Source organism: Apteryx rowi, unplaced genomic scaffold, assembly GCF_003343035.1.
Source record: "Apteryx rowi isolate R43461 unplaced genomic scaffold, aptRow1 scaffold_531, whole genome shotgun sequence".
NCBI classification, from domain to species: Eukaryota; Metazoa; Chordata; class Aves; order Apterygiformes; family Apterygidae; genus Apteryx; species Apteryx rowi.
The window spans coordinates 276,879-300,534 of NW_020450796.1; the positions used below are offsets into that span (position 1 = coordinate 276,879).

The 23,656-nt window shown below is 51.1% G+C and overlaps 1 protein-coding gene across 1 annotated transcript in view; it reads left to right on the forward strand.

Moving 5' to 3' along the window:
* PLEKHG4 (pleckstrin homology and RhoGEF domain containing G4) overlaps positions 1–23,656 on the forward strand; it is a 96,892-nt gene that overhangs the window by 70,421 nt on the left and 2,815 nt on the right. Inside the window, exons 14-18 of the mRNA XM_026080992.1 lie at positions 16,496–17,445; positions 20,109–20,358; positions 21,499–21,588; positions 21,945–22,169; positions 23,187–23,357. Of these exons, the coding sequence (XP_025936777.1) occupies positions 16,496–17,445; positions 20,109–20,358; positions 21,499–21,588; positions 21,945–22,169; positions 23,187–23,357 (1,686 nt within the window). The remainder of the gene's footprint in view (positions 1–16,495; positions 17,446–20,108; positions 20,359–21,498; positions 21,589–21,944; positions 22,170–23,186; positions 23,358–23,656) is intronic.

A 23,656-nucleotide genomic window follows, 5' to 3' on the forward strand; every position in this document is an offset into this window, starting at 1 on the left:
GGGTATGTACTCAAGAAATGTCCATATCTATTAAGAACAGAGGTGGTCTACTATCTCAAGTTCTGGGTTGTAGGCCATCATTGTTACCGTATCAAATAGAAATGTCATTGCAATGCTGGCCTTGGACACCAAGCATCTAGAGTGTGGTGACTTGTGCCTGGCCTTGGCCACTGGGTCACTCAGGCTACCTGTGTTCTGTTTACACTGTATTCCCTGGCTGTGGTAGATTGATGCATCAGGAGCAGCATCCTGCTACTCAGTCCTAAATATAGCCTAGATCCTCAATTTTGGAGGCCCGAGTGAGGAAGTGGAGCCCCAGACCGGGATGCTGGGGAGTGTGGCTGAGGCAGTGGGACCCAAGGACTGAGTTGACCCAAGCAGCTGGGAAGCACTAGGAGATGACATGTGGTGACTGTGCTGAATTTCTGGCATTCTCACCTTTTTGGTTTGATGTGAATACACCCGTTCAGCAGGCCTGCAGTTGGACTTGGCGTGGTTTAATTTCTAAAGCTGCAGATGAATAAACGGTAGTTTTTTCAAGTGCGTTTTAAAATATAGCTTTGGCAAGCACAGAGGACCAGTGAGCCTGTGTTCTTTTTATTCGACACTTGTGCAAACACTGGGTATTGAAGTTCTCAAATTCCAGAAAGAATAAGGCACTAAAATCTAAGCTGTACCAGATGTAAGTGCCACTTAGTTGTTGTCTCTGAGCTGCCTTGGCAGCCAGAAGTGCTCAGGGGAGGGGGAGGAAATTCAACTAAACGTGAAAACATTGAGAAGCATCCTGCGTGAGGGAGGAATATGGAGAAGGCAGCCCAGAACGTCACTGTGAGGCCATGCAAGGACTGAGTTTGTTTGGTCTGCAGGTCTGCTCTAGCTCCTCTCTTCAGTTTACTCTGTGGTTAGGAGACCCTCTTGCTGCAGGAATGTGCCATTTTTTTCCCTGTGGAGAGCAAAGTACTGTGTCAGTGATGTGAGAGAATGGCAGGAACACAGGTGTTTGGCTGCTCTGGTCCCTGAACACCAGTTGCCATGATAGTGGTCCTGATAAGGATCCTGGCAAGTACTGCTTTTTCCATATTCCTTCTGATAAACTGAGGCACAGAAAGGTACCAGGCCTTGTCCAGAATTTTTGGAAACCTGTGGGGTTAAGCCCAACATCCATTCTATATGAACCTTCCTGGCAAAGTGGGAGAAATCTGGAGCACAGGCGTAGACTGCAGAACCTGATGACTTCTCTGTCCTCTCTTTAGGCATGAAAACTATACCGCGATCATGCGGTGCTCTTAGGTTGCCAACATAGACATCACACAACAGTAATGGGTGTTCTCCTACAGCTTGAAAGCCTGGGCCATTCCCAGGGGCACAACTGTTACACAGACCCCAAAGAGTGCCCATTTTCTTTTGTTAGGACTTGATAGCACCACTCATTTAGCTTCTTTTTTGGTGGCTGGCAATCGGGGAACACAGTCTTTGGCAGCAGTATCCCTTTTGGTTGTACCTTTCATGCTGCACAGCTCCAATGAAAACTGAGTGATAGGGGCACAATGTGTCTGCACACCTCTTTGGTGTGGAGGAGAGATACCCTCACTTGGTGAGGGAGGAGAAGTTTGATCTCACTGGTTTCAGTAGAACTATAAACAACGTTAGCATTGTAAATACAACACATGAGTATTATGAACCAGTGGCCAACTGAAACCAGGGGTGTGGAGGGGATACATCCCGTACCTACAGCATGAGTGCAGAAATTACTGCACAGCGTGAAAGTTCTTCCAGTGCCAATTATTTTGATCTTGATCTGCAGACTGCTCCACAGTGCCTTCCCAAAGCAAAATTAGTGGTGTGGTCTGGGAGGTGGGGGGAAAGCAGGTTTAATCTAAACTGATTTCACTTTCTTCTGATGCTGAACTGCTCTGAACTTACTGCAGTGATCCTGTTAGTGCTTGCCTAGCCCCCTTCTTCCTTCCCTAATGTATGAGGGGATCAACAGCAGCAATCTAAACTCAGCAGTGTCCTGGATTTTTCTTGTAAAGAACCTGCGGCGTGCCAGACCCCAGGATTCAAGGAAGAAGCCTGAGGATGCGTAAGCAATGTGCACTATGATAATGAGTTGGCAAGCTCAGATCCCTCCAAACATCTCTGCATGTGTCATGGGAGTAGAGCGCCCACCACAGGGATCATGGTATTCATCCCGCACATACCTTCCTGCCTGCTAGGAATGGGAGGCCCCATTCTGTTGTCCTCCTTCTGCCTGTGGTAGGATAATGATTTGAAGGGTGCTGAATATGGCTGCTGAACAGGCCATGGAGCAGGACACCGTACCGTGTCTTTCACTGCTTGGCAGTTCCTAAAGGCCTGTCAGAGCTCCCTGTGATGAGGCAGGCTGAGCAGGGCCAGACCGCACAGAGCTTGCACATGGGCTGGTGGGTTTCCCTCCCTCCTTCCCCAAAACCATGAGCAGTGCCAAGCTGGATGTTTCCATTTGTCCATGCTTCCTTTGCGGCAGGAGTTCTTGGTGCCTGACAAGGGCTGCACGTTGGCTGGACTGAAGCAGGAGGAGTGGTAAAGGAAGCTGCCTTGCCTGTCTCAGCTGCAATGGGGGAGGATTGTTTTTCAGTACCACAGACTCGGCGTGGGCATACTCGGGGACCTGCCATCTTCCTGTGGCTTCAAGCCTGGTCTTGGCCTCTGTCCCTTGTTTACTCAGTTTCAAGGCTGTGATGGGACCTGGCACCACACTGCACTTTGAGGGAGAAGTGGGAGGCTGAGCAAGCAAGGGTGTAAGTTGTACCAAAAGCACTGGTGTCTGCTTTGCTGTTGGATGTCTTCAAGGGCTGCCCGCAGTACCCTTCACTCTCACTGCCTATCCTGGCTTCACAGTAACACAGCAGTAGACACAGTCTCATTACCAGAAGGAGTTAGAGCAAGTCTCCCTCTCCATGGTTCCCTCATTAGCCCTTTAAATTTTTTCCTCTCTCGATCTTCCAATGGGTGAAATTCTTTCCCTGGTTGTTCTTACATTCCCTGGTCTCTGCATGATCTTGACTTTAGCAGGAGCAAAGTGCCCAGCTGCCTGTGACCACAGGCTTGCAATTGCCTTGAGAGAGCTGTGTGCCCCGAGACCCCTGTCAGGTCTGCAGCTACATGTCTTGTGGTGTGCACATCTAATGAGCCAGAGCACTGTCTACTGCCTGTCTAATGACAGGGCCTGTCTAATGAGCCAGAGCATGCAGTACAGCCTCTGCCGGCCCTGGGATGACACCCTGTCCTGCAGAAAGTCAGTAATGAAGACACATGATACCTGCTAGCGAAAAGTCATGCTGTTGGAAGAAAGCACTAACCCTAACCCAGTTAGAGAGGGCAGAGCCACATCACGCCAGCTCAGCGCTGCATGCCTTGGGGCCGTGACTTGGTGTGGTACCCACCTTAGGGCTGAATTGCCTGTATCATCACAGGAGGGCCTGAGACAGCCCTGACACCAAAGACTCTTTCCTGCTTGTCAGGATGTTGTGCAAGATGCTTGTCTCTTTTGGTACTCACTGAAAGCATGGGTATTGCCCTGACAGGGGCCCAGGAGCCTGAGTCATCTGGGGATCTTGCCTGGCATTTGCTTTCCAAGGGAAGCCATTCAGAGGCCCCGTACTCAGAATTGTTGGGGTGAGGCCTGGGTGAGAAAGATTTCTTTGAGCTTTGCTCTGTCAACACGTTCTTCAGTGGTTTTCTCTGGCTGCTGCCCTTGGATCCCTTCTGTCAAAGGACCCCTGGCCATCAGCCCATGCTGATTCTGTTTCTTGAGTAGTGATCTCCAGCCATCCCCAAGTTCTTCATGGTGCACACAGAGAGCTGCTTCTGCACCATGCTTAGCACATACAGAGTATCACCCAAACCTCTCTGTTCATGTTGGTGTCTCTCGCAGAGTGGATTACCTGCGCTCATGTGTGACTGCACCAGCAGTGGGTTTTTCTCCTCTCACTCTCATCTTCATGCCACTTTGCTCTTTGTGGCTTGGAAAACAAAGCCTTTGGCAAGTGAAGGAGGTGCCTGCCTTTTCTGGGGGAGGGCCAGCTGGCCGGCATTTGATTATGGCAGCACCTCCTCATCCTTCCCCATTGTCCTTGCTGCTGTAGGAATGCCAGCGTCTGTGCGCTCCATCCTGTGAGCAAGTGTTGCTACGTCTGGGGCCCAAAGAGGGGCTGGGGCCCTTCCTCACACCAGCTCAGACCCCACACCCAGGAGCGCCCCTCTGCAAATCTGCACGCACCCTCCCTTTGAGTCGAGTACACCCTGTCCTGATTCCGGCAGCAGACAGGCACAGAAAACGCTCTTGTAAGTACCAAGTGTCCAGTGCCCCGGCTGACGTGTTAGTTGTATTGAGATTGTTTGGAAACAATGTAGAGAAGGCTTTTCACTCGGTTGCTTGTGTGCATGTATATGCATCCAGCATGAATCAGAGCGCTTTGTGTGTGTCCTTTGTATGCTCAGACAGAGCCCTGTGGGCTGTGCGTGTCTTTGCGCAGTCCGTCTGAATCCCAGGGTTGCGCTGTCTGTAATACAGTAGTGCCTGTCCCTATTTCTCTTCATCTGACGATGTTGCACGATCGTTACAGTGGGTATAACTTAATCGCGACTAGAATTTGTTGTTGGAACTGCATGCCTCCAAACTACCTGGATGCACACACAGGGCAAGTGGTACCTTTCATCCTGCATTTCTGTTAAAAGTTGCTGGCTATACAAGAGAAAACTGCTCTCCTAGACTGCTGCAAGGTTTGCTGGGCTTCCCTGTCCTGTGGGTGACTGAGATTTGCTGGAACAGTGTTCCCAGCTTCAGGAGATGGATCTAATATCTAGATGAGACAACTGAAATCCAGGGCATGATAAATTAGCTGGACTTCTGCAGATGTTGTTACCTCTCAGTTCTCACCGAAAGGTTCAGGGCAGCTACCTGCTGAGACTTCTAGTTTTCTGCTGTGCTTGGATTCTGATGATGTCCCAAAGATGATGTCCCAGACCATGGTTTTGAGGGAATCTTTCCAAACCCCCTTTAGGCAATAAATTATCCATGTTCCTTTTTGCTTATTCATTGATGAGAAAAGAAGGGCTATGAATGCTTGCCTGTGGGAAACTAGAAAGGATCCTGGTAGCTGGAATTGAACTAAAAGTGTGATTTTTCTAAGGCAGCATCTTTCTGTCGCAGGCTGTTTGGCACAGTCTGAGAGGTAATTTTATTGGAAGCGGCATTATGATTCCCAGCTCTGTGAATGTGCTTGGAGGAGAACTGTAGGGTAGAACTTAGCACAAAAATGTCAAAAGAGACATTACGTGTCATTACTGCAGTGTGCTTATTATGAATAGACATGCAGGTCACCACCCCCCTGTGCTTGCTTCTTACAGTCCTGTGCATGTCAGAACATGGCTCTGCCCCCAGCACCTTGGAGGAAACAAGATTTCCACAGTGGCTTCTAATAAAGTCTCCAGGAGAGGCTTAACATGCAGCACTGTTCTATCTCTACCTCTGCACAGAGATTGCCTTTACTTTTTTGGAGAGGGACTGCATGAAGTTCCCAAATAACAGCTTTCATCTGGTTATGGGTGCAAATACTCAAGATGATGAAGGAAGATGAGACTAGACATGCCAGACGTGTTGCCTGATGCTGTAAAACTTTTCTAGAGAAAGCCACCATGGTCTGGCAGCATCATTTTCGGACAGCAGCTGTCTCCTCGCACTCTTGCTCCCTCTTTCGCTCTTAAAAACATGACGCTAGAAAGACAAAAAGTCTGATTCGCGCTTTCATTTCGGGGGTGTCCATTTTCAAGTCTGATGCAGCTGGGGGGAATGAGCCTGAAGGCTGGAAAACTGATCTCCTTTCAGAGTTCATGCAAGGTTAATGCATGAAATCTCTCCCTTCTCTTTCCCACCAGGTTTTTGCTAGAGAAGTCTTCTTACATGCCTCTAATGTTTATTTTCCCAACAGAGGGTATTCATATATCAGAAAGTTTGTCTGCTTTGCTTTGGAGTTTGAAAGAGGCCTCTTGTGCAAACAAGAAGTCCTGACCATTTAAATTCAACCTGCTACAGCTCCCCCAAATAATTCTGTCTTTCAAAATGAGTGATTTGGAAACTATTCTGTTTCATGAGTGAATTCTCCAAAAATTCACTGCTAGATCTACGGCTTTCAAGCTATTTTCTCTTGTGTTTAGTCAACAACTTTACCATCAAATTGGCATCACAGTGCTGTCTCTGTCACCCAGCAAGCTCTGCTACCATAGGAGAATGTTGAATGTTAGTTAGCACCAGCATCTGGTGCTCCTTTCTGGTTGCACAATATAGGTGTGAGACTGGTGCCGAAGTTTGTCCTTCAGTGCTGTATGCAGCAGCGTATTAATTAGGGATGTTCATGTGATATATCCAAGCAAAATTCACAGTTGAAGGTGACGGGTTCTTGGGTTCAGATGCTTTTGAGCACATGCCACAGCACCTCAGGCTCTCCTCTGGTGCAGCATGAGGCCTGCATGATGTATCTGTGGCACGTGCAGGAGAGCAAAGCCGTGATCTGTCTGCTGGGGGTCCTTGCTCCATCTCCCTCCTACTGTCCTGACTGAATTCTCCCCCTTGCTGGAGGGCTATGGCAGGTAGAAGAGGCTGGGGAATGTGATACTAGGCCAGTGCCTAGCACCTTTTGTGATCTAGGCTGCTCACCCTTATGCTCCCTGTGATTCCAGGGATGCCATCATGTTCTCCTGCTGCTGTGTATGCAGGGAGGTAATGTTTCATCTGCTGAAAGCATCTGCTGCTTCCCCTTAATCACCAGAGCACCTCTATGTAAATATTTGTCAGTGTCCTAGACTGTTCGTGAGTGTAGATTGACAGAGTTATCTGAAAGTCTAGGACTCCCCTTCTTTGAGTCGGGGGAATCTAATCTGCTGCAAGACCACGACTCTGATAGTTGGTCCCTAATGGCGGGGAAGCAGCATTTCCTCCTGGCTGATGCTGGGATTTCCCAGCTCAGGTTGCAGTTGAGCCTCAAGGAGAATACATTGCCCTTGAGGTGTGAGATCTGGTGCTAGCAGAGGACTTTCCTTAGCTGACCCCCGAGTCCTGTGCACCAATGCAAAATGTTGTCTTTGGATGCTTTCTTCACTGAGATCTCGGGACAAGAGCAGGGCAGGGTGGTAAAAGTGCCAAATGCTCGTGTGCTGGCATGCATCTGGATGAGTGGATCTCTCCTGGAGAGTGGAATCCCCTTTAGTCACAGGAGTTAAACGGATCTGTTTGGGCAATCTGGACGTGGTACTCCCCTCCGCTCACAGATGGGGCTGTAACTCACAGTGGTTGCCATCTGCATATCAAAGCCCTCGACATATGGACAGGACTCTCTCCCCCGCCACCACGGCCTCTGACTGAGCTCCTCCAGCTGCCCCAGGGGGGCTGAGATCCTGTGAGTCTTAGCATGCCCTTAAACTAGGGGCTTATTTCTAGGCTTGTCAGCAACTCCAAAGAAGGGAGGCTCAACAGACCCTCTGGGTATCTGGGTTCAGTTTCAGCTTTACATCTCCCAGGGCAAAAGCATCCACCAGAGAGGGGAAAGAGCGTTTCTCCTTGTTTAGCTGAAGTGAAAGGAGGCATACCCAGGGAAATTAATGCACTGGCTGATGTGCTGTGGTCCCCAGGAATGCTACAGACTGCTGGTGGGGCTGGGAGAGTCCTGCTTGGGCGGGCTGCCCTTCCCATGTGCAGCACAGATAGAGCCCAGCGCGCTGCTGAATAGTAAAGCAGAGCAGAGTTTGGCTCAGCTTGTCACGGGGGAAAGAAGCAAATTGGAGACTAGAGAGAAAGCATCAATGCTACCCCGTCCAGGCCCAAGGGCATGTTGGGGGTGTCACAATCCCAAGCTGAGAATGGAAGATCTTACTAAAAAGGGTATAGTGCACGTCAGAGCGGGGAGACACCTACAGCAGTCCAGTCCATCTTCACTGGCCTGTGGTTACACTGGGGTATTTGTATAGCGTAATGGTGTGGCTGTTGGGACAGATGTAAAAGCAAAGCATGCAGAAACTCTGCAGATGACGTCAGTCTCTGAGCAGAGGGAGTGATTTGTTGCTGTTGTGCAATTTGCCAGCTTTAGTGACTTTATCACAAATCTCACAGTGGCTCACTTTTGAGTCTGATTACATGAGACTGTTGGCTTTCACTGAAGAAGGGAATTCTGCCCTTCACTAAGAAGCCTGAAAACGTGCTGCCCTTTTCCCTCTTCCCCCTTCTCCTCCTCCTCCAGACAAAGGTCATACAAATACACACACACTCCTTCATGATTTCTGGTTTCTCAGCCAAAAATCAAAAATTGCCTTTTTTTCAAGTCAATCTTCTTAGATAATTTTGTGACTCTAGTGCAGGTAGTAGCCTAAAGGAGGACCAGTCCCTACATGCCAGGTGGTAGCGGTGGCCAGAGAGGGGAAGGCAGCTGCCAAAGCAGGTTTCAGCAGGCAAAACTGTGCGCTTTGCGAGGTTGCTTTGCTACTTCAGCTCAGGGCTGGCGAATACTTTATTTCATGCCTGTAATAGTAGAGCCCGTGCCCGATGCATCTAGGAGGCCTGGTAAGCTTCTGGCCACTTAGAGCAGCTGCTTGTTTATTAACCGGGATTTCCTTAGCTGGCATATATCGTTGCGTTGATAACATCAGCTGTCCTGTTGGCAGTCTCCAAGGGTGAGTGGGGGCTGGCACACTGGGGGAGGAGAGGCGGGTGTCAGCTGGGGCAAGCTGCCAGGCTCCATACCTGCTGGTTCAGCCCTGCCATTTTTACAGCGCAGTGCTCGGCACCGCTTTCCTCTTGGAGTCAGTCTTCTTGGTGGCATTTGCTCCCATCAGTGTCTGGGTTTGTAACTGCTGAAATACCAGAAAGGAGACACGATAGCATTCACTGAGGCTGTGAAATAGCACCTGCTCTTATCCTTGTAGGAAGGGATCGTGAGCAGAATTTCACTGGCAGAAGAGTTTTGCCATGAGTGCACAGAGCTGATGAAAAGATAGGCATTGCTTCGAAAGTGGAGAGGTTGTTTTGCAGCAAATACAAACGCTAATGTTCCTGATTTTACTGGGACCAAACTTGGCCCTCTGTCCTGTGGGTTCAGGAATTTTTAAATGTTAAGAAAATCCCCCTGTTGGGAGGAAAAAGGAGGAGAAAAATCAGTGCAGAGTTTGTGCCCTGGCCAGAGCACTTGGATAATGTCATGAGTGGCTGTGGAGCAAGAAGGAAAAACTGAGGAAACACTGCACAGGGGCAGCTGCTGCACTCTTTGGCTGGGGGGTTTCTGTAGCCGCTGAGCCCTGCAAGCGGTAGGAGGGGCAAATCTCAGACACTTACTGCCCAGCTTTCTAGGGAGTCTTTATATGTATATAATATGTATGTTTTCATACATGCACACATGCAGCTTTATTTGGTTAACAAAACAGATTTAGTTAAACTGGCGCAGTTTAACTGTGCCGCAGTTTAACTCTGGGGATGCTCTGAATTGTAATGGAGCTTGGATTATTGTGACATGTTGTGATTCATGAGCTTAGTCAGCCTCTTCTTAATGGAGCTACCCTAGGTGTTGCTGGGGAGTTGCAGCAGTTAAAGAAGGGACGTGCCAGCTCCAGCGCAACGAGCCACAGTTGCCCTTTGGGTCCTCTGGTTGCCATCGAGAGAGCAGAAATCGTGTGCAGTCCCCTTCTATCCAATTACATTCTCCTGTGATTAGACTGGACTCATCGAGCCCAGCTGCCCAAAGGGGAAACGAAGGGATTTTTGAGCTCTGTTCGCATCCACGCAGAGCGCTGCTGCAAAAGCATTTCCAAGCCTGTTGCTTTAACCAGGTTACTCAGCCCCTTTGCTGTTGCATCAAACATTTACCACCTGTCTTGCTCTTGAGGCTCTCTATCGATTAACTCCATCCTCCCCATTATCTCATCCCTTGCTGACTCCCTGCACGGCCCGTGCAGCCAGGCTCCGGTGCATTTTCCATGGTGTTGGTCTCCGCCTGCATCTGCTTGTCACCACCCCCCCTTTCTTTGCACGGTGGTTAGGCTGTGGTGTGCTGAGCTCAACGCTGACTGGTGTCGCTTCCCTGCCATCTTGTTCTTTCCTGCCCCACAGCGGGTATCTATCTGTTCTCCTTTCTCACGCTTCAATCCAAGGAGGTTATAGTCTGCACTTGTCTTATCCTTTTCCCTCCTGCCATGTTTGTACAGCACCCAGCACAGTGGACTTGGTAATGGGCAGTAAAACAAATACAGGACTTAGAGAATTTGGTTTTCTTAGCAGCTAGTTTTAGGCAAACTGGTGATTTTAATGGTCTTTCCTCCCCTGGAGAGAGGAGGGGAGGCAGTGTGAGCTACACAGCAACTCGGAAATTGTTCAGCTTTTTGTTTCAAGAGCATGAGTTCTTCTCTCAGTGTTTATAGCTGGGCTTTTACCAGCTACATCCCATGTAGGACGCAGTTTTGATTAGTTTGGTTTCTGCTGCTAATGGATTCCAGATCGGACTTCAAATGCAGTTTGGGAAAATTGAATGCTGACAGGGTGGGGAGCAGAGTAACAGTGAACCTCTGTGTAGAGAGGAGATTATTTGTAACTGGTGGCTTTGATGAAATATTTGTGCTCTGAAATTACAGGGTTTCTTGTACGTCTAAGTCTGCAGCTGCCTGCTTGCCGAGCCGCAAATCCTGCTGGAAGTTAGCAGGGGCTTCTGCTTTTAGGGACACGGAAAAAGCATTGTAATGCCTAGGAGAGATTGCTCTGTTTTCTCCGAAGCTCTGTGTGTCGGGTTGCAGCTTGTTTTGAATTTTGCTTGAATTTGGGGTTGATTGGGATGTTTCCTTTCACTGTCTTTGCACTGTAAAAGAAAGGGGGTCTGGCCTGCACCCAGTCAGGGTGTTCTTTGCACACTTCAGTAGTTCTAGTGTGAGGCTTGGCCCCTTCCCCCACTGCCTTGTCTCCGGTTACCAGGGCTGCTCAATCTGGTATTTAGGCTAGCAGCATTTGCTTGTGAATAGCTGGAGCTGGGATGGTGTACTGAAGAGGTGGCCCTGCCTCATTCTGGCTGTAGAGGATGGTAACCTGCAGCAAAGGGCTGAACTCAGCCAAGAGATGGACCCCCTCTATATAAATGTAAAGGTAGGATGAGGTGTATTTTTAACCAATTGATCAACTTGTCAGTGGGTTGCCTGCAAGTCCTGAAATCTTTCTCTTCCCCTCTTCCCTTTTCTTGCTGGGCGGTCATTAATATTGCTGGGTGGGAGAATGAGGAAAGTGCAAAGCAGACCCAAGCGAACGATGAGCCGAGCGCTTCCTAATAGAACAGCTTGGTGTCTGAGTTAGCTGTGAAGGAGGCACTGTTTGCAGACTGGCTGCTCTTGTTGTGACAGTAAAGCTTTAGCCTGGATAATTTTGCTTTTAATACATTTCAAAGCAAAATTGCTTTTTAATTGTGGTTATTCCAAACCATCAGAGTATAAGGCAGGCACAACGCTCTGGTTATGCTGCAAGTGCAGCAGCCCGTGACAAAGGACACACTGGTGTTATGAGCAAGGGACAGTTCTCAAATCAACCTAAAGCAATGTTGGATTTCAGAGGGGATAAACCCAAATGAGCATCTATAACAAGAGGAACTCGCACCTCTAGGAGCAGGCATTTGTGTGCAAGAGAGCAACGTTTGCTTCGGACCGGTGCTCTCGTACACGCTGTGTTGCTCTTGACACTCACATCATGAGCGCTGCAAGCAGGGTCTCGGCACTGCAGGGTTCTGCGCCAAGATCCTGGGCTGCTAGTGGAGCAGGAAGGCTAGTGGGAGTCAGTGCCAGTGTGGCACATGTATAACTTAGGAAGTGCTTAGCTCAGTTCACACCAGTACTTGTGCTGCATTGACCTTTTTTGGCTGCACCAGTTCTGCCTCCCTGCCAGAAGCCAACTTGGTCTTGCTGTCCAAAGTCATGGCTGAAGTTAATAGCATTTAATCTGCATGTAGTGATGGTGAGAAATGCATAGTGGAGGAGGTCCTGTTGTGTGGGATGTTGTTCAGTCATCTCCTGCCACAAAGACCTGTAACTAGTTGTGTGTCACTAATAAACAGCAAAGAGTGGAGAATACCTTGCATATAGGCTAAAGGCTCATTTCATCGTGTTTTTCTTTTTTGTTGTTATTAGCAATGTTCCCAGTTGTTGCACTTCTTCCCTCTCTTTGCGTGAAGGTGTTGTAGAAAGCGTGGGACTGAGGGCTTGCAGGACCAGGACATTATCCCAGAAGACTGGGCGACTTAGCCTGTCTTGTTGCTGTGCTTCAGTTGCTGTACCCAAAGCTACCCTTGGATTCCTGTCTGCATTGTTGCTCTCATCAGCCAGTCTTGGCTTTTCACCACCCCAATATCAGCTCCTGTATGTGGTTGCTTCGGATTCAGGAGAAGTAAGCCTTGTAGGGGCAGAGTTATTCATCTACCTAGGTGCACTTTTTATCTGCAGAAAGTCGGAGGGTTTGTGATCTGCTTGCTCTGCCTGGTCGGACGCCCAGTTTCCTATTTGACAAGAAAAAATTATATTATGATAATGATCTCCCCACAGGCAAGAGATGAAAGAGAAGGCTTGGACAAAGGCAGGCCCCTTCGAAATGGCCCCTTCTGGCATGTGGCTGCAGATGCAGAGTGTTTGTCTCATGCTTCAGCTGCCTGGAAGGTGTCTTAGGGATTGCTGAACCTTGAGTTTTCGAGGAATCTGGTGGTTTTATGTGATATGTTTGGTTTGGGGAGGTGTGATATCTGAACAGTGGCTTAGCTGAGGACCCAGGACCCCCTGGAACACTTTGTGTGCCATGCTGGCGATATGCCCTGAGCCAGGGCCAAGCAACTTCTTTCAGCCTGTGCTCACAGACGGCACTTCACTGGTGCCAAAGACAACAGACTCCAGGAGCTTCTGTCCTTGAAGCACTGCAAGCCTTGCCCATGATGAAATGAGCAGTGACAAACACCGAGGTGACGAGCTGAGGACTGTGCCTGGGTGCAGTGAAGTCCCTGGCTCTTCCTTGTGGCATAGCAGGTCGCTGAGAGGCCCTGCCTTCCTCAGGCAGCTTGGCAGGACCAGCCTGTTGCTGACTCCTCATACCCCTGCAGGATAGGTCAGGCCTATGTATGCAGGAAGCACGTTTGTCTTTAACCCTGTAATTGAGAGTTTCAGTAACGACTTGTCTGTAGAATAAAGATCAAAAGCTGAGGTACGGGCTCCTTCCTGCCTAGCCCCAGCCACTGTTGGGAAGATTCAGCTTCCCTGCATGCAGCTGCCTCCTTTTACATATGAGTGGCTCCTCTGGCTTACCAGAGAAGCTGTAGTCTTGCCTGCTGCCTGAATGCCCCATGGCTTGAGGGCTGCATCCTAGCTTGACTGGGCCAGCTACATGGTTTGTAACCTTGTCAGGGCAGGGACTACAGCTACGTCTGTGCCCGCACGAGTGTGTTCCCTCGTGGGTGCCACAGCATGCTTGGTCCTTGGAGGGGGCTGCTACTTTGTGCGCTAAAAAGGGCAGTTGAAGATGACGTGACTGGAAGAAGCCTTGGTGGCCACTTAGCACGTTACCAAGCAAGCTGCAGGGTGTGGAAGGCTGCTCCCATTGTGCAGGGAACAAAGCTGAGCTGTTCACTACCCCGTGACAGGCACCGGGGATGGAAGAAATGCCCTCAAGATTTAGAGTAATTTCTGTGCTGCCTTGGAGTCCTTGCTCAGAACAGACAGATACCAGATGAAGATGAGAGGTGGTGGGGCTGCCCCCTGTGTGGTTTGCAGCCCTGGTTCTTCCTCACTGTGGCCATAGACAGATCTAAGGGATTTCTTAGAAAAAAGGAGGCCTCTTTTCTGTCTCTCATATTTGTGCATGGAAGCATGGGTCCCCCAGCCTCGGAGAAGGCATTTGTAGGCTGACTGCCCATCTGACTGGCAGAGCCAGACGGGACTGCTGACTGCACCTCTCCCATGAGGTGTGTATTCTCAGCACCCTTTTCAGATCACCTTGTGTCTTTTGAGCTTCACTTTTCCCTTCAGTGGGTGAAAGGGAGGTTGCCTGTGGCCTTCGGTGGGGACCATCCTTCAACTTCCGCAGCCAGAAAGGCAAGACCTGCCCTTAGCCCGCACTGACAGCTGGCCCTTGCTCCAGGCAGGGCTGGAAGGAGCCTGGTTTGGTTTGCCTATGGCTGGAGGGAGCATCTCAAAGAAACTAGCAAACAGGCCATCTGTCGCTGCAGTGCAGCTCTACCGGGCTCCGCTGCACTTGGTATTTTACCTTGCCTTGATGTGCTCCAGCCTCCAGGGAATAAAAGACCCTCTAAAGCACAGATTAAATGTAGGTTCTCACTAGGGTCTGGCATGTCCTCTACCCACTGTTACTCCCCCCCCGATTGTCCGGTGCTGTGGTTTCATGGGGCTGTTTGAGAAGCATTTTCTCAGAGCAGCTGCTGCTGTTTCTGAAGCGGCTCCTTGCTCTGCATGAATAATGAGGCTGGCTGCATGCACACCGCTTAACTGCAGTGCGAAAGAGCAATGGTTAACGACTGTGGAAGCTCGTATGGCCTTGGCATCTGCCTCTGGCGTGACTCCACTCGGCCTGCAGACCGGCCCCTGTGTGCTGGCATTCAGCTCTTGTATAAACAGCAGCACTTGGCTCACAGTTGCCATCCTCCTGCTGGGGTTGAGCCCCGCATGAATGAGGCACTTCCTATCCTGTGGGCCTCTATCACCAGCAGAGGGTGAGCCCACGAGCAGGTTTGTTTGCCCACTCATGACGCTGATGGGGATGCAGTGCTGCTCCATGTCTGCATAAAGCATGTGTTGCTTTCTCCTGATGTCTAAGGCCCTGTTCTGCGTGGAAATAAGTGCTTGAAATTCTCCAAGTGAAGGCTGCCACAAGGCTGTTCAGCCAAATGTTTCAGCTCTGCTATTCTCTGGTGGAGAATAGTCTTGGGCTGGTCACATTGTTCCTGGCAGTGAGCATGGATGTTGCTGCCCTGCAAAACATAGGGGCAGGTATACAGGGCCTGGCAGGCCAAGTGCTAGAGATGCTCTTGTTTACTTCAAGGGCAACCTATGGTATTTCTGCATGTATAGTAGTCTTAGATGGTTGGTTGAGGGAGCCAGGCAGACCTGTCCCAGGGAGGTTTCCCTGCCTTGTGCATCTGATTTTGACAAATATACTTTACTTTCATTGGTGAGCACTGAAGTTCCCTGGCCAGGTTTATGACAGCTGGATCACATCTGCCTCAGTATAGGGGCAGCACACCATCGCATATTCACTGCCTAGTTAAGCCTTGTCCTCTTTCTTGCTTTGCAGAGAAAGTAGTCGTCCTTATCACCATGCCTTGGCAAGGGATGGGAGAAGGGCTGCTTGTTTTTGCCAGAGATGTCCCAGTAGCTTATGAGCATGAGTAATTCAGATGTTTGCCCTTCCCGTTAAAGCCAGCTTACTCTGCCACGTTATGAACCCAAGTGCTGTCTTTTCATCAATGACAGACAGATCTTAGCATACTGTGTTTCATTAGCACGTTGTTTGCTGTGGGAGTAAAGCACTTTTACCTTGCTTCTAACAAGCTGAACAGCACTTCGTCTCACTCCCCTTATTCAACTGATGTGGCAGGGCTGTATTAGTAAAGTCTGTGTATTCACTAGTGTTAGAGTGAAGCTCCATGAAACTGGTTGAATGAGAGTCTCTTCCCATGTTCCTGTAGTATTAGAAATTAACTGCTGAGTTCGATGTTCAGCTAACCAGCACAAGCACCGATTGCAGTAGCCGGGAGGGCCAGGCTCCCAGACGGGTACGCAGAGCACACCACACCACTCGGGTGTAGGCAGGCACTGAAAACGTGCAGGCTGCAGCTGGGTTTGCACACCTCTGTTTCCTACTTGCTGCAAGGATGCGCCAGAGTACTCGAGGTGAAACCCAGCTCTGATGATGCTCCAGGTCTCTGCACACAACCAGCTCCAGGGGAAACAGCATGGAAGCAACAATCCCATGCCCAGTTAGAGCTGCAGCTTATTTATACCCCCTCGACCACCTCCTGCACGATGACAGTGGGAATGGCTGGGTGAAGGAGGAAGGCAACTTGCAGGGTTTATACAGAGCAGAGCCACACCAAGATGTGAAAATTCCTCCTCTTGGCTGCTCCTGGGCCCACCTTCCCAGAGAAGACAAACATGCCCAGCAGTGTGAGTGCCCAACATCAGAGGGATCTGGCGGGGAGGTGGAGCTGTGATAGAGCAGCCAGCGCAGCTGAAACCCTCTGCATAAGGAGCTGTTTGTTCTGCTGAATTGTTAAGCCCCATTGACAATAGCAACCCGCCCCTGCCCCAACCCTGCACTCATGCTCCAAGACCTGCGTTGGCCGCACACTGATCCTTTCTCCTGTCTTGTGCTTTAGGCACCAAGTTGAGGTTATTCTTCCCCGAATCTCTCTGACTGGCTGTTGCCTTTTGTTCTCGCTCTCTGCAGGCATACGAGTGGGCCTTGGAAGGGATGCGACACCTCGCTTGCGTCAGTATGGAGGACTGCATCTCCCCCGAACACTGTACAGATGTGATAAAGTGCCTGGAGAGTTACAAGGGGCAGCACCCAGACATCAGCGATGCCCGGTTCCAGGAGATGAAGGAGCTGGCCTGTGAGCTGAGGAGCGACAAGGGACTCAAGCAGTGGAAATTTGCATGGTCCAAGTGCCAAGAGACAAAATTGGTTTTTGAAAAGAAGCTCGAAGCAGCCTTGAGAACAAAGAAGTCTTTGCTGTCAGATCGCAAACCTGTTGAGGGGGAGCAGCCCCGGGATGGCAATGAGGCTGGCAGCCTGTCCCACCGGAGGCACTCTGAGGGGGCCACACCTGGGTTGCACTGGGACAGGACATACAGTGTTCCCCATTGCTATAACAGGCCCAACCGCTCTCCAGGCTGGACTAAGGAGAAAGCTCCCTCACCCTCCCTGAGCTGCCCTGGTGATGTCAGCACTGGAGAAGAATTTGCCTGCCAAGCTGCTCTCAACACTGGTCCACACTCGAGCAGAGTTTCTTTTGGCAGTGGGGCCTCCAAGTCTCCAAAGCTGCCTGAGGAAAAGCCAAACCTGGAGAGCATATTAGAAATCCTGGAGGTGAAGCCATCCTGTGTCTCCTCTCCAGCCTCTAGGAAGCCACCTCCCAAGAGGATGCTCCGGAAGGCCCAAAGCTTCGACCTTCCCTGCGGTGAGAGCCTGTGGTTGGGCTGCCAGAGGACGCTGAGTGAACCAGCCAGATACGGCAACACCGGCGTCTTCATTAAGGGCCTGGAAGTGAGCAGCACGGAGCTGGTGGACAGGACTTTTGCACTGCGGCAGCAAGCTGCTCACAGCTGGGCTATGGGCTGCCTGCCAGAGGGGCAGAGGGGCTGTGTCTCCATGTTGGAAGCCAAGAGTTGGGGCAGGTAAGTGACTGTGGGTTTTGGTGCCGGTCTCTTGGAGTAGCCAGAGAAGGCAGCCAGCAAAGGTGCGAAGAGGTCCGCAGTGGCTGTTCCGCTTTGGGGACGGATCCAGGGCAGAGCTGGGCAGATGGAGATGTAGAGCTCCAGCTTCCCACACGTGTATGTGCAGTGCTGAGCAGGCCCACAGGCATGTCCCCACACAGCCTGGCACCTAACCCTGGGAGGATGCAGGAGGAACAGGAATTGTTGCTCTTTGCCCACAGCCTCCGCAGCATTGCTCCCTCATAAGGAAAGAGGGGAAAGGTCGGCTCCCAGGCATGGGGGGGGGGGGGGGGGGGGGGGGGGGGGGGGGGGGGGGGGGGGGGGGGGGGGGGGCCCAGGGGGGGGGGGGGGGGGGGGTCTCTGAACATTGCTGACGTTAGGGAAGGAGGGTTCACAGAAGTGTAGCACTTGGGGTCCTAGCAAGCAAGTGGCACAGGTATGGTGGGGAGAGCAGAAGCAAAGTGCGTCATCCCCCCACTTTCTCAGGGAGGGCTGTACCCAGACTGATAGGGGGACATTTATGGTACTCTGACAACTGCTGCAGAGATCTGCTTCTCAAGTAAGAGAGCAGTTGCCCTTTGGGGCTAAGATCAGTGTTTCAGTGATCAAAGCTGGCTTTTGTTCTGTTCTTTTCTTTCACTGTCTTTGAGGGTCTTCACTCACTTTGTTGTAGCACTGCAACGTGCCTGGGTATGGCAAGACTATGAATGTGGGCTGTTCTTGAAAGGGGGGTCACCAGGCAGATTTTTCAGCTGCTCTCATTGAAAAAGATAGAAATTTTTTCACCAAAGAAAAGATAGAAATTTTTTCATCCGAACACTTGCAGTTTCCTGTGAATTTGAAGTGGGTACAAGAAAACACCAAGACCAAAATCCCAGAGGTGTTTTATGTTCCTAACAGAGCAGTGCTGGGAAACAGAGCAGTGCTGGGAAGACAGACAGACCTAGTTTAGGTAGGCTACTGCCTGTCTGTGGACATAGAGCAAGCACAAAATACCCCTGCAGGAAAGTTCTTTAGTAGCCTTGGGAAACTTCCTCCTGGTTACCCCATCAGGGATACTCCATAGCAAAGGGTTTGTGTGCCTCCAGACCAGGGCTGGAATCCAACCCTTACCCAGGGTAGAGCTCTCCTGGCAACTTTGGTGTGAAGAGGCTCCTTGGAGGAAAGGGGAGCCAGGAGGGGAACATCACTCTCCTGATATCTCTGCCTCAAAGCTCACATTGGAGAGCACTAGCTTGTGGTTGGGAGGTGTTGGCAGAGCCTTGAATCCCTCCCTTGGGCTCGCATCCTCCTTCCCTGCCCTTTGCCCCTCGAGCAGGGCTGTGACATAGAGCGATGGAGGGAGAGAGCTGCAGCAGTCGCCGCTGTGCAAGGCTCAGTGTGCTGTTGCTTGCAGAGACGAGAGCCTGGTGCTGGGGGGCGGGGGGGACGCAGAGCTCCTCTGCTGGTTCTGCTCTTGAGGGGGATGACTGGGGACAGTGAAATCCTCTGGAAGAAACCTCTTGACAGCCCAGCATTGTGTCAGGAAAGCTCACGATAGGGGACAAACACCAGCAGAGACTAACTGCTTTGTTTCTCAAGGGAGTGATCCAACAGCCTTCCCTTTCCTGGACTCTGGGGCAGCCCCACTGTTCGGGCCTCTGGATTGCCAGAGGGATTGGCTTGGGGAAAGCTGAGATGCAAAGTCAACAGGCACACATCTAGAGTAGTTATGTTTGGTGCTGTACTGCCTCGCAGTGGAAACCCCTAGTCCCTCTGAGCTGTCCTGACCTTTCAGAGAAGCACAAAGCATCCTGTGCTAGGAACTGCTGTTTTCTGATGAAGTGATGGCGAGGTTTGTTTCCCTCTCTGACTTCTACCGGGACAAGCCCTGGCAGGGAACATTGGATGGCCAGTCTCCAGAGACCAGGGCTGCTTCAGCTAACGTCAGCCCAGCTCTCTGGGCTGGTGCAGGCGGTGGCGTAGTAGGGAAAGACACATCCACCTTAAAGGGTCTGAGACTCTATCCCTGTCTTTAAATAGTGGTTTGTGTTTCGGCTATAGCAAGCAAGCTCTCAGTTTAGATGAGGAGAGTCAGAGCAACCTCTGTCCTTTCCAGTCAGAAAGTATTTTCTGCTTCTTTCTGGTCCAACAAGGAACAACGAATGCCAGATCCAGCCCAGCTGCGTCTGGGCCCAGACCTCTTGTTCTCCCGGTGTTAATGTTGCTTCCCACAGCATGCGCAGGCATCACAATGATTTCTGTGGGGAGGAGTCAGCCTGAATTCTGCTTTCCCTGTTGTTTCAGGAGCATAGCTATTTACAGGGGCAGCCTGTCGTGTCCAGAAGCAGGTGCTGGCTGGGTTCAGGGTTTGTATCAGGATCACAGCCAGTCTGGGACTTGAACCTTGAAATGCTCCCCCAGCTCCTTGGGTCAGCCACAAGCTTTGTCAGTGCTCAGGGTCATAGTTATCACAGAAGGTTGTGAATCTGAGAAGCTGGCTAGATTGGAGGGTGCTCGAGGATCATCTGTAAGCTGGGTCTCAGGAGAGCTTCTCTGGGGATGGTACAGTGCTTTGCAGACACTGATTGCTGCAGCATAGCTGTCATCTGGGTCCCTTCAAGACTGAGTGTTTCCTATTGCAGCAAACTGCGGCACATCATCGATGAGATGGTAACCACAGAGCGGGAATATGTGAGGTCTCTGTACTACATCATTGATAGCTACTTTCCTGAGATGGAGCGCCTTGACCTCCCCCAGGACCTGCGTGGGAAGCGCAGTGTCATTTTTGGGAACCTGGAGAAGCTCTACGACTTCCACAGTCAGTACTTCCTGCGAGAACTGGAGAGCTGCTGCAACCACCCGCTGCGTGTCAGCCACTGCTTCCTCCGACATGTAAGCCATCGGCACCTCCCTCCTGAGCCAGGCTCCTCTGGACACGTACTGGCCTCCAGTGCCTAGCAGCACCCTTTAGTTGGGCTGGTCTTCTGTATGTTGGTGGGCTGTGGCCCTTTTCAAGAGGGGTGAACTGCCTTGTGCTGGGTGTATCCAGCACCCACCCCAGAGGGGTGAATTGGTTGATTCCACAGGCTGCAGTCAGGCCTCTGACATCGGAAGGCAGGAAAAGTGCTTTGTGGCTGTGAAGCCCTTTATTAAAATGATGACACCTCCTTTACTGTTGCTCAAGTGAATATGCTGACCTAGTAGCTGCTTTCTGGATCAGGCTGGGGCTGCAGGGGAATCTGGTCTTGTGGTGCAGCTCACGTTCCATTGCTTGGGAGGTGACAGTTTTATTCTCTACCCACCTGGATTCCCTCTGCTGCCATCGTAGTAGCAGTGAGGAAGATCGGTTTGCCCTCTCCCAGCTCAGGTGCTAGACCCATGCCTGCTCTCTGCTGCTCCAGGCAGTTGGAGTCAGTTCCAAGCCTTGCCCACCAGATTGGACTGGGATGGCTAAGCAAGGCTGAGCCCAGGCAGCAGCAGATGCTCTTTGCCTTTCCCATTGTTCTTTGCTGCCAAGAGATGCCACCAGGGCAGCAAAACCTCTGAACCTTAAAGCTCATCTGCCTCTGCAGGGCATCCCTCATCTTGTCTTCTATCTGTCCATGATGTCAGTGTGGAAGGACTTTCATAGGCAGATAGTGCAGGAGAGGCACGGATCCGCTGCTCATGTTGAAAGGGGTTGATGAAGAGAAGCACAGGGCACCAGCTCAAGCTCAGCTGCCCTCTGCATGTTCTCTGCTACCTGATAGATGGTATTTGTTGGGGGTATGTAAGGGGCAAGGGGGAACAGGAAGATGAAACTGGGAATCGATAAAAAAAAATTCCTAGCTACTGTAGGAGCAGGACAAGAGTGTGCACTGGTTCTTAATGAACTCTGCAACTTGAAGCAAAGTCTTTTCTGATGCCCCATAGGAGGTTCTAGTGCAGCCTGGGAGAAGCAGAAGTACTGGAGTAACCAACCCAAAGTTACAGCTCTCACTGTGTGATGGTCCTGGATATGCTTGGCCTCACAGGGTGGATCTCTTTTTGCAGAAAGACCAGTTTGGGATGTACGCATTATATAGCAAGAACAAGCCAAAATCGGACTCGCTGCTGGCCAGCCATGGAAATAACTTCTTCAAGGTAAAACCCACTGCCCACATCCATGGTTCCCCCTTGGTGACTGGGTCACTGATCTGTTTAAACAAGCCCAGCTGTCCTGTTCAAGGTATGCTGCCACCTCAGCACCACCTCTGCTTTCTGGCACAGCTCCCTGCACCTGTGTGAGTGCAGGAGGGCAGAGGTGCAACGATTGCTTTGAAAGGAAGCCCGGAAAAGAGCAGCATTGATCCTATTCCCTTTCATCTCCCTGTAGACTGAACCAAGTGTCCTGATCAGGAAGCTGAGGCCTTGGGCAACTGCAAGTGTCAGTGCCTGTGTGGGGGGTGCAGGGTTCTCCCTTGGAAGCTGCTGTCCTCACTCTTCACTGTGGTTCTTAGTTCAAGCAGGTACAGCTTGGGGATAAGATGGACCTGGCCTCCTACCTGCTGAAGCCCATCCAGCGCATGAGCAAATATGCCCTGCTCCTAAAGGACCTCATCAAGGAGTGCAGCGAGGCGCAGGAGCAGGAGTTGGGCTACCTCCGTGCAGCTGAGGAGATGGTGAAGTTCCAGCTCCGGCACGGCAATGACCTGCTGGCCATGGATGCCATCCGCGACTGTGATGTATGTTCCAGTGTCTTGCCCTGCCCAGGGGTGCAGAGCCATACTTCTCCCCCTTCTCTAGACTTGGGGGCTTTGATCATCTGGCAAGCCTCCCCTCAAATTCCCACAGATAGCAGGATGCCTGTCTACCACCGCAGTGTAGCAGTACTATCTAGATATAGGGTTGAGGAAACAGCAGGGCTTGTCAGTCCCGTTAACCTGCTAGGAAAAACAGCCTGGATGCTCTTACTTGAGCCAGGTGAGCATGTCATGAACCCTCTCCCAAGGGCTTATAGCCTGGGTGCTGGTACAGATAGAGTCCTGCAGGCTGCCTTGGGCCCTTCTGTCTCTTCACTATGAAGCTGGTGACAGAGGGCCAGACAGTTTGCAGGAGGGAACTCAAGCTAATGCTGATACAAGGGACAGGCTGAAATCAGCTAGGTGGGATCTGAAGGCTAGAAATGCAGAGTGAGCACTGGATGAGGAACATCAAACAAAAAATCAATCTATCGCACGGTCAAGGTTGAGGAAGATGGATCTGGAGCAGGAAGAACTGAGGGACTTGCCATTCTGACCCAGCAGTGCCTGGGGCTGTCCTTGTGTCTGAGCGTGCTCCAGGCCCCTAGCAGCCTGGCAGGGATCCTTTCCTCTTCAGCTCCCTTGTTCCTCAAGAGGAGGGCTGGGCTGGTGCCTCCAGTTGCCATCCCAGAAGTTTGTCACAGATCTGCACAGGGTGACAAGAAAGGGTCATCTGTGGGTTATGCCTGGGAGAGGGGTGCAACTTTCACCATAGCCCTGAGCCAGTTGTCTTAGCCTGGTGTGGCCTTTGGCAGTGCCACACAGCCCTGGGGAGGTTGTTGTCTTTTACCTCCTCAAGAGCCCTCCCAAGATGACAAGCAGCTGCCAACTCTTCACTGCCTGGGCCACAGTCATGTGGGACCCTGCTGTCCTCATCCAGGCCCTCCTGTGCCTTCCTGCTTGGGAAGCTGCCCTGTCCTGGTGCTGCTGGGGTGTTACCAGGATGTTCTCTGTGTCTAGGTAAACCTGAAGGAGCAGGGGCAGCTGGTGCGGCAGGATGAGTTCACCATCTGGCTGGGCCGCAAGAAGTGCCAGAGACATGTCTTCCTCTTTGAGGACCTGATCCTGTTCAGCAAGCCCAAGAAGATCGAGGGTGGCTTTGATGTGTACATCTACAAGCGCTCATTCAAAGTAAGGGTTGCCCCACAGCTTGCTGCTGTGCAGGAGGTTCCTCAGTCAGCCCTGGCCCCACAGTTGCTGCTTTCCCCTTGGACTGATGTGGAGTATGAACACAGACAGGGCACCCTGCCCCACATTACTCTGACTCTGAAATGGAGTGCCAGGACAGAAGTGCCTGCAGGAGAGAGCTGCTCCCAGCACTGCTGAGCTTCCTCTGGGCTATGCAGCAAAGTGAGAAGGGGACACTTGATGCACTAGTGCCTGGGCTCCCTCTGCACTGTAGGCTGTGGAGCCATGGTCTCTGAGGCAAG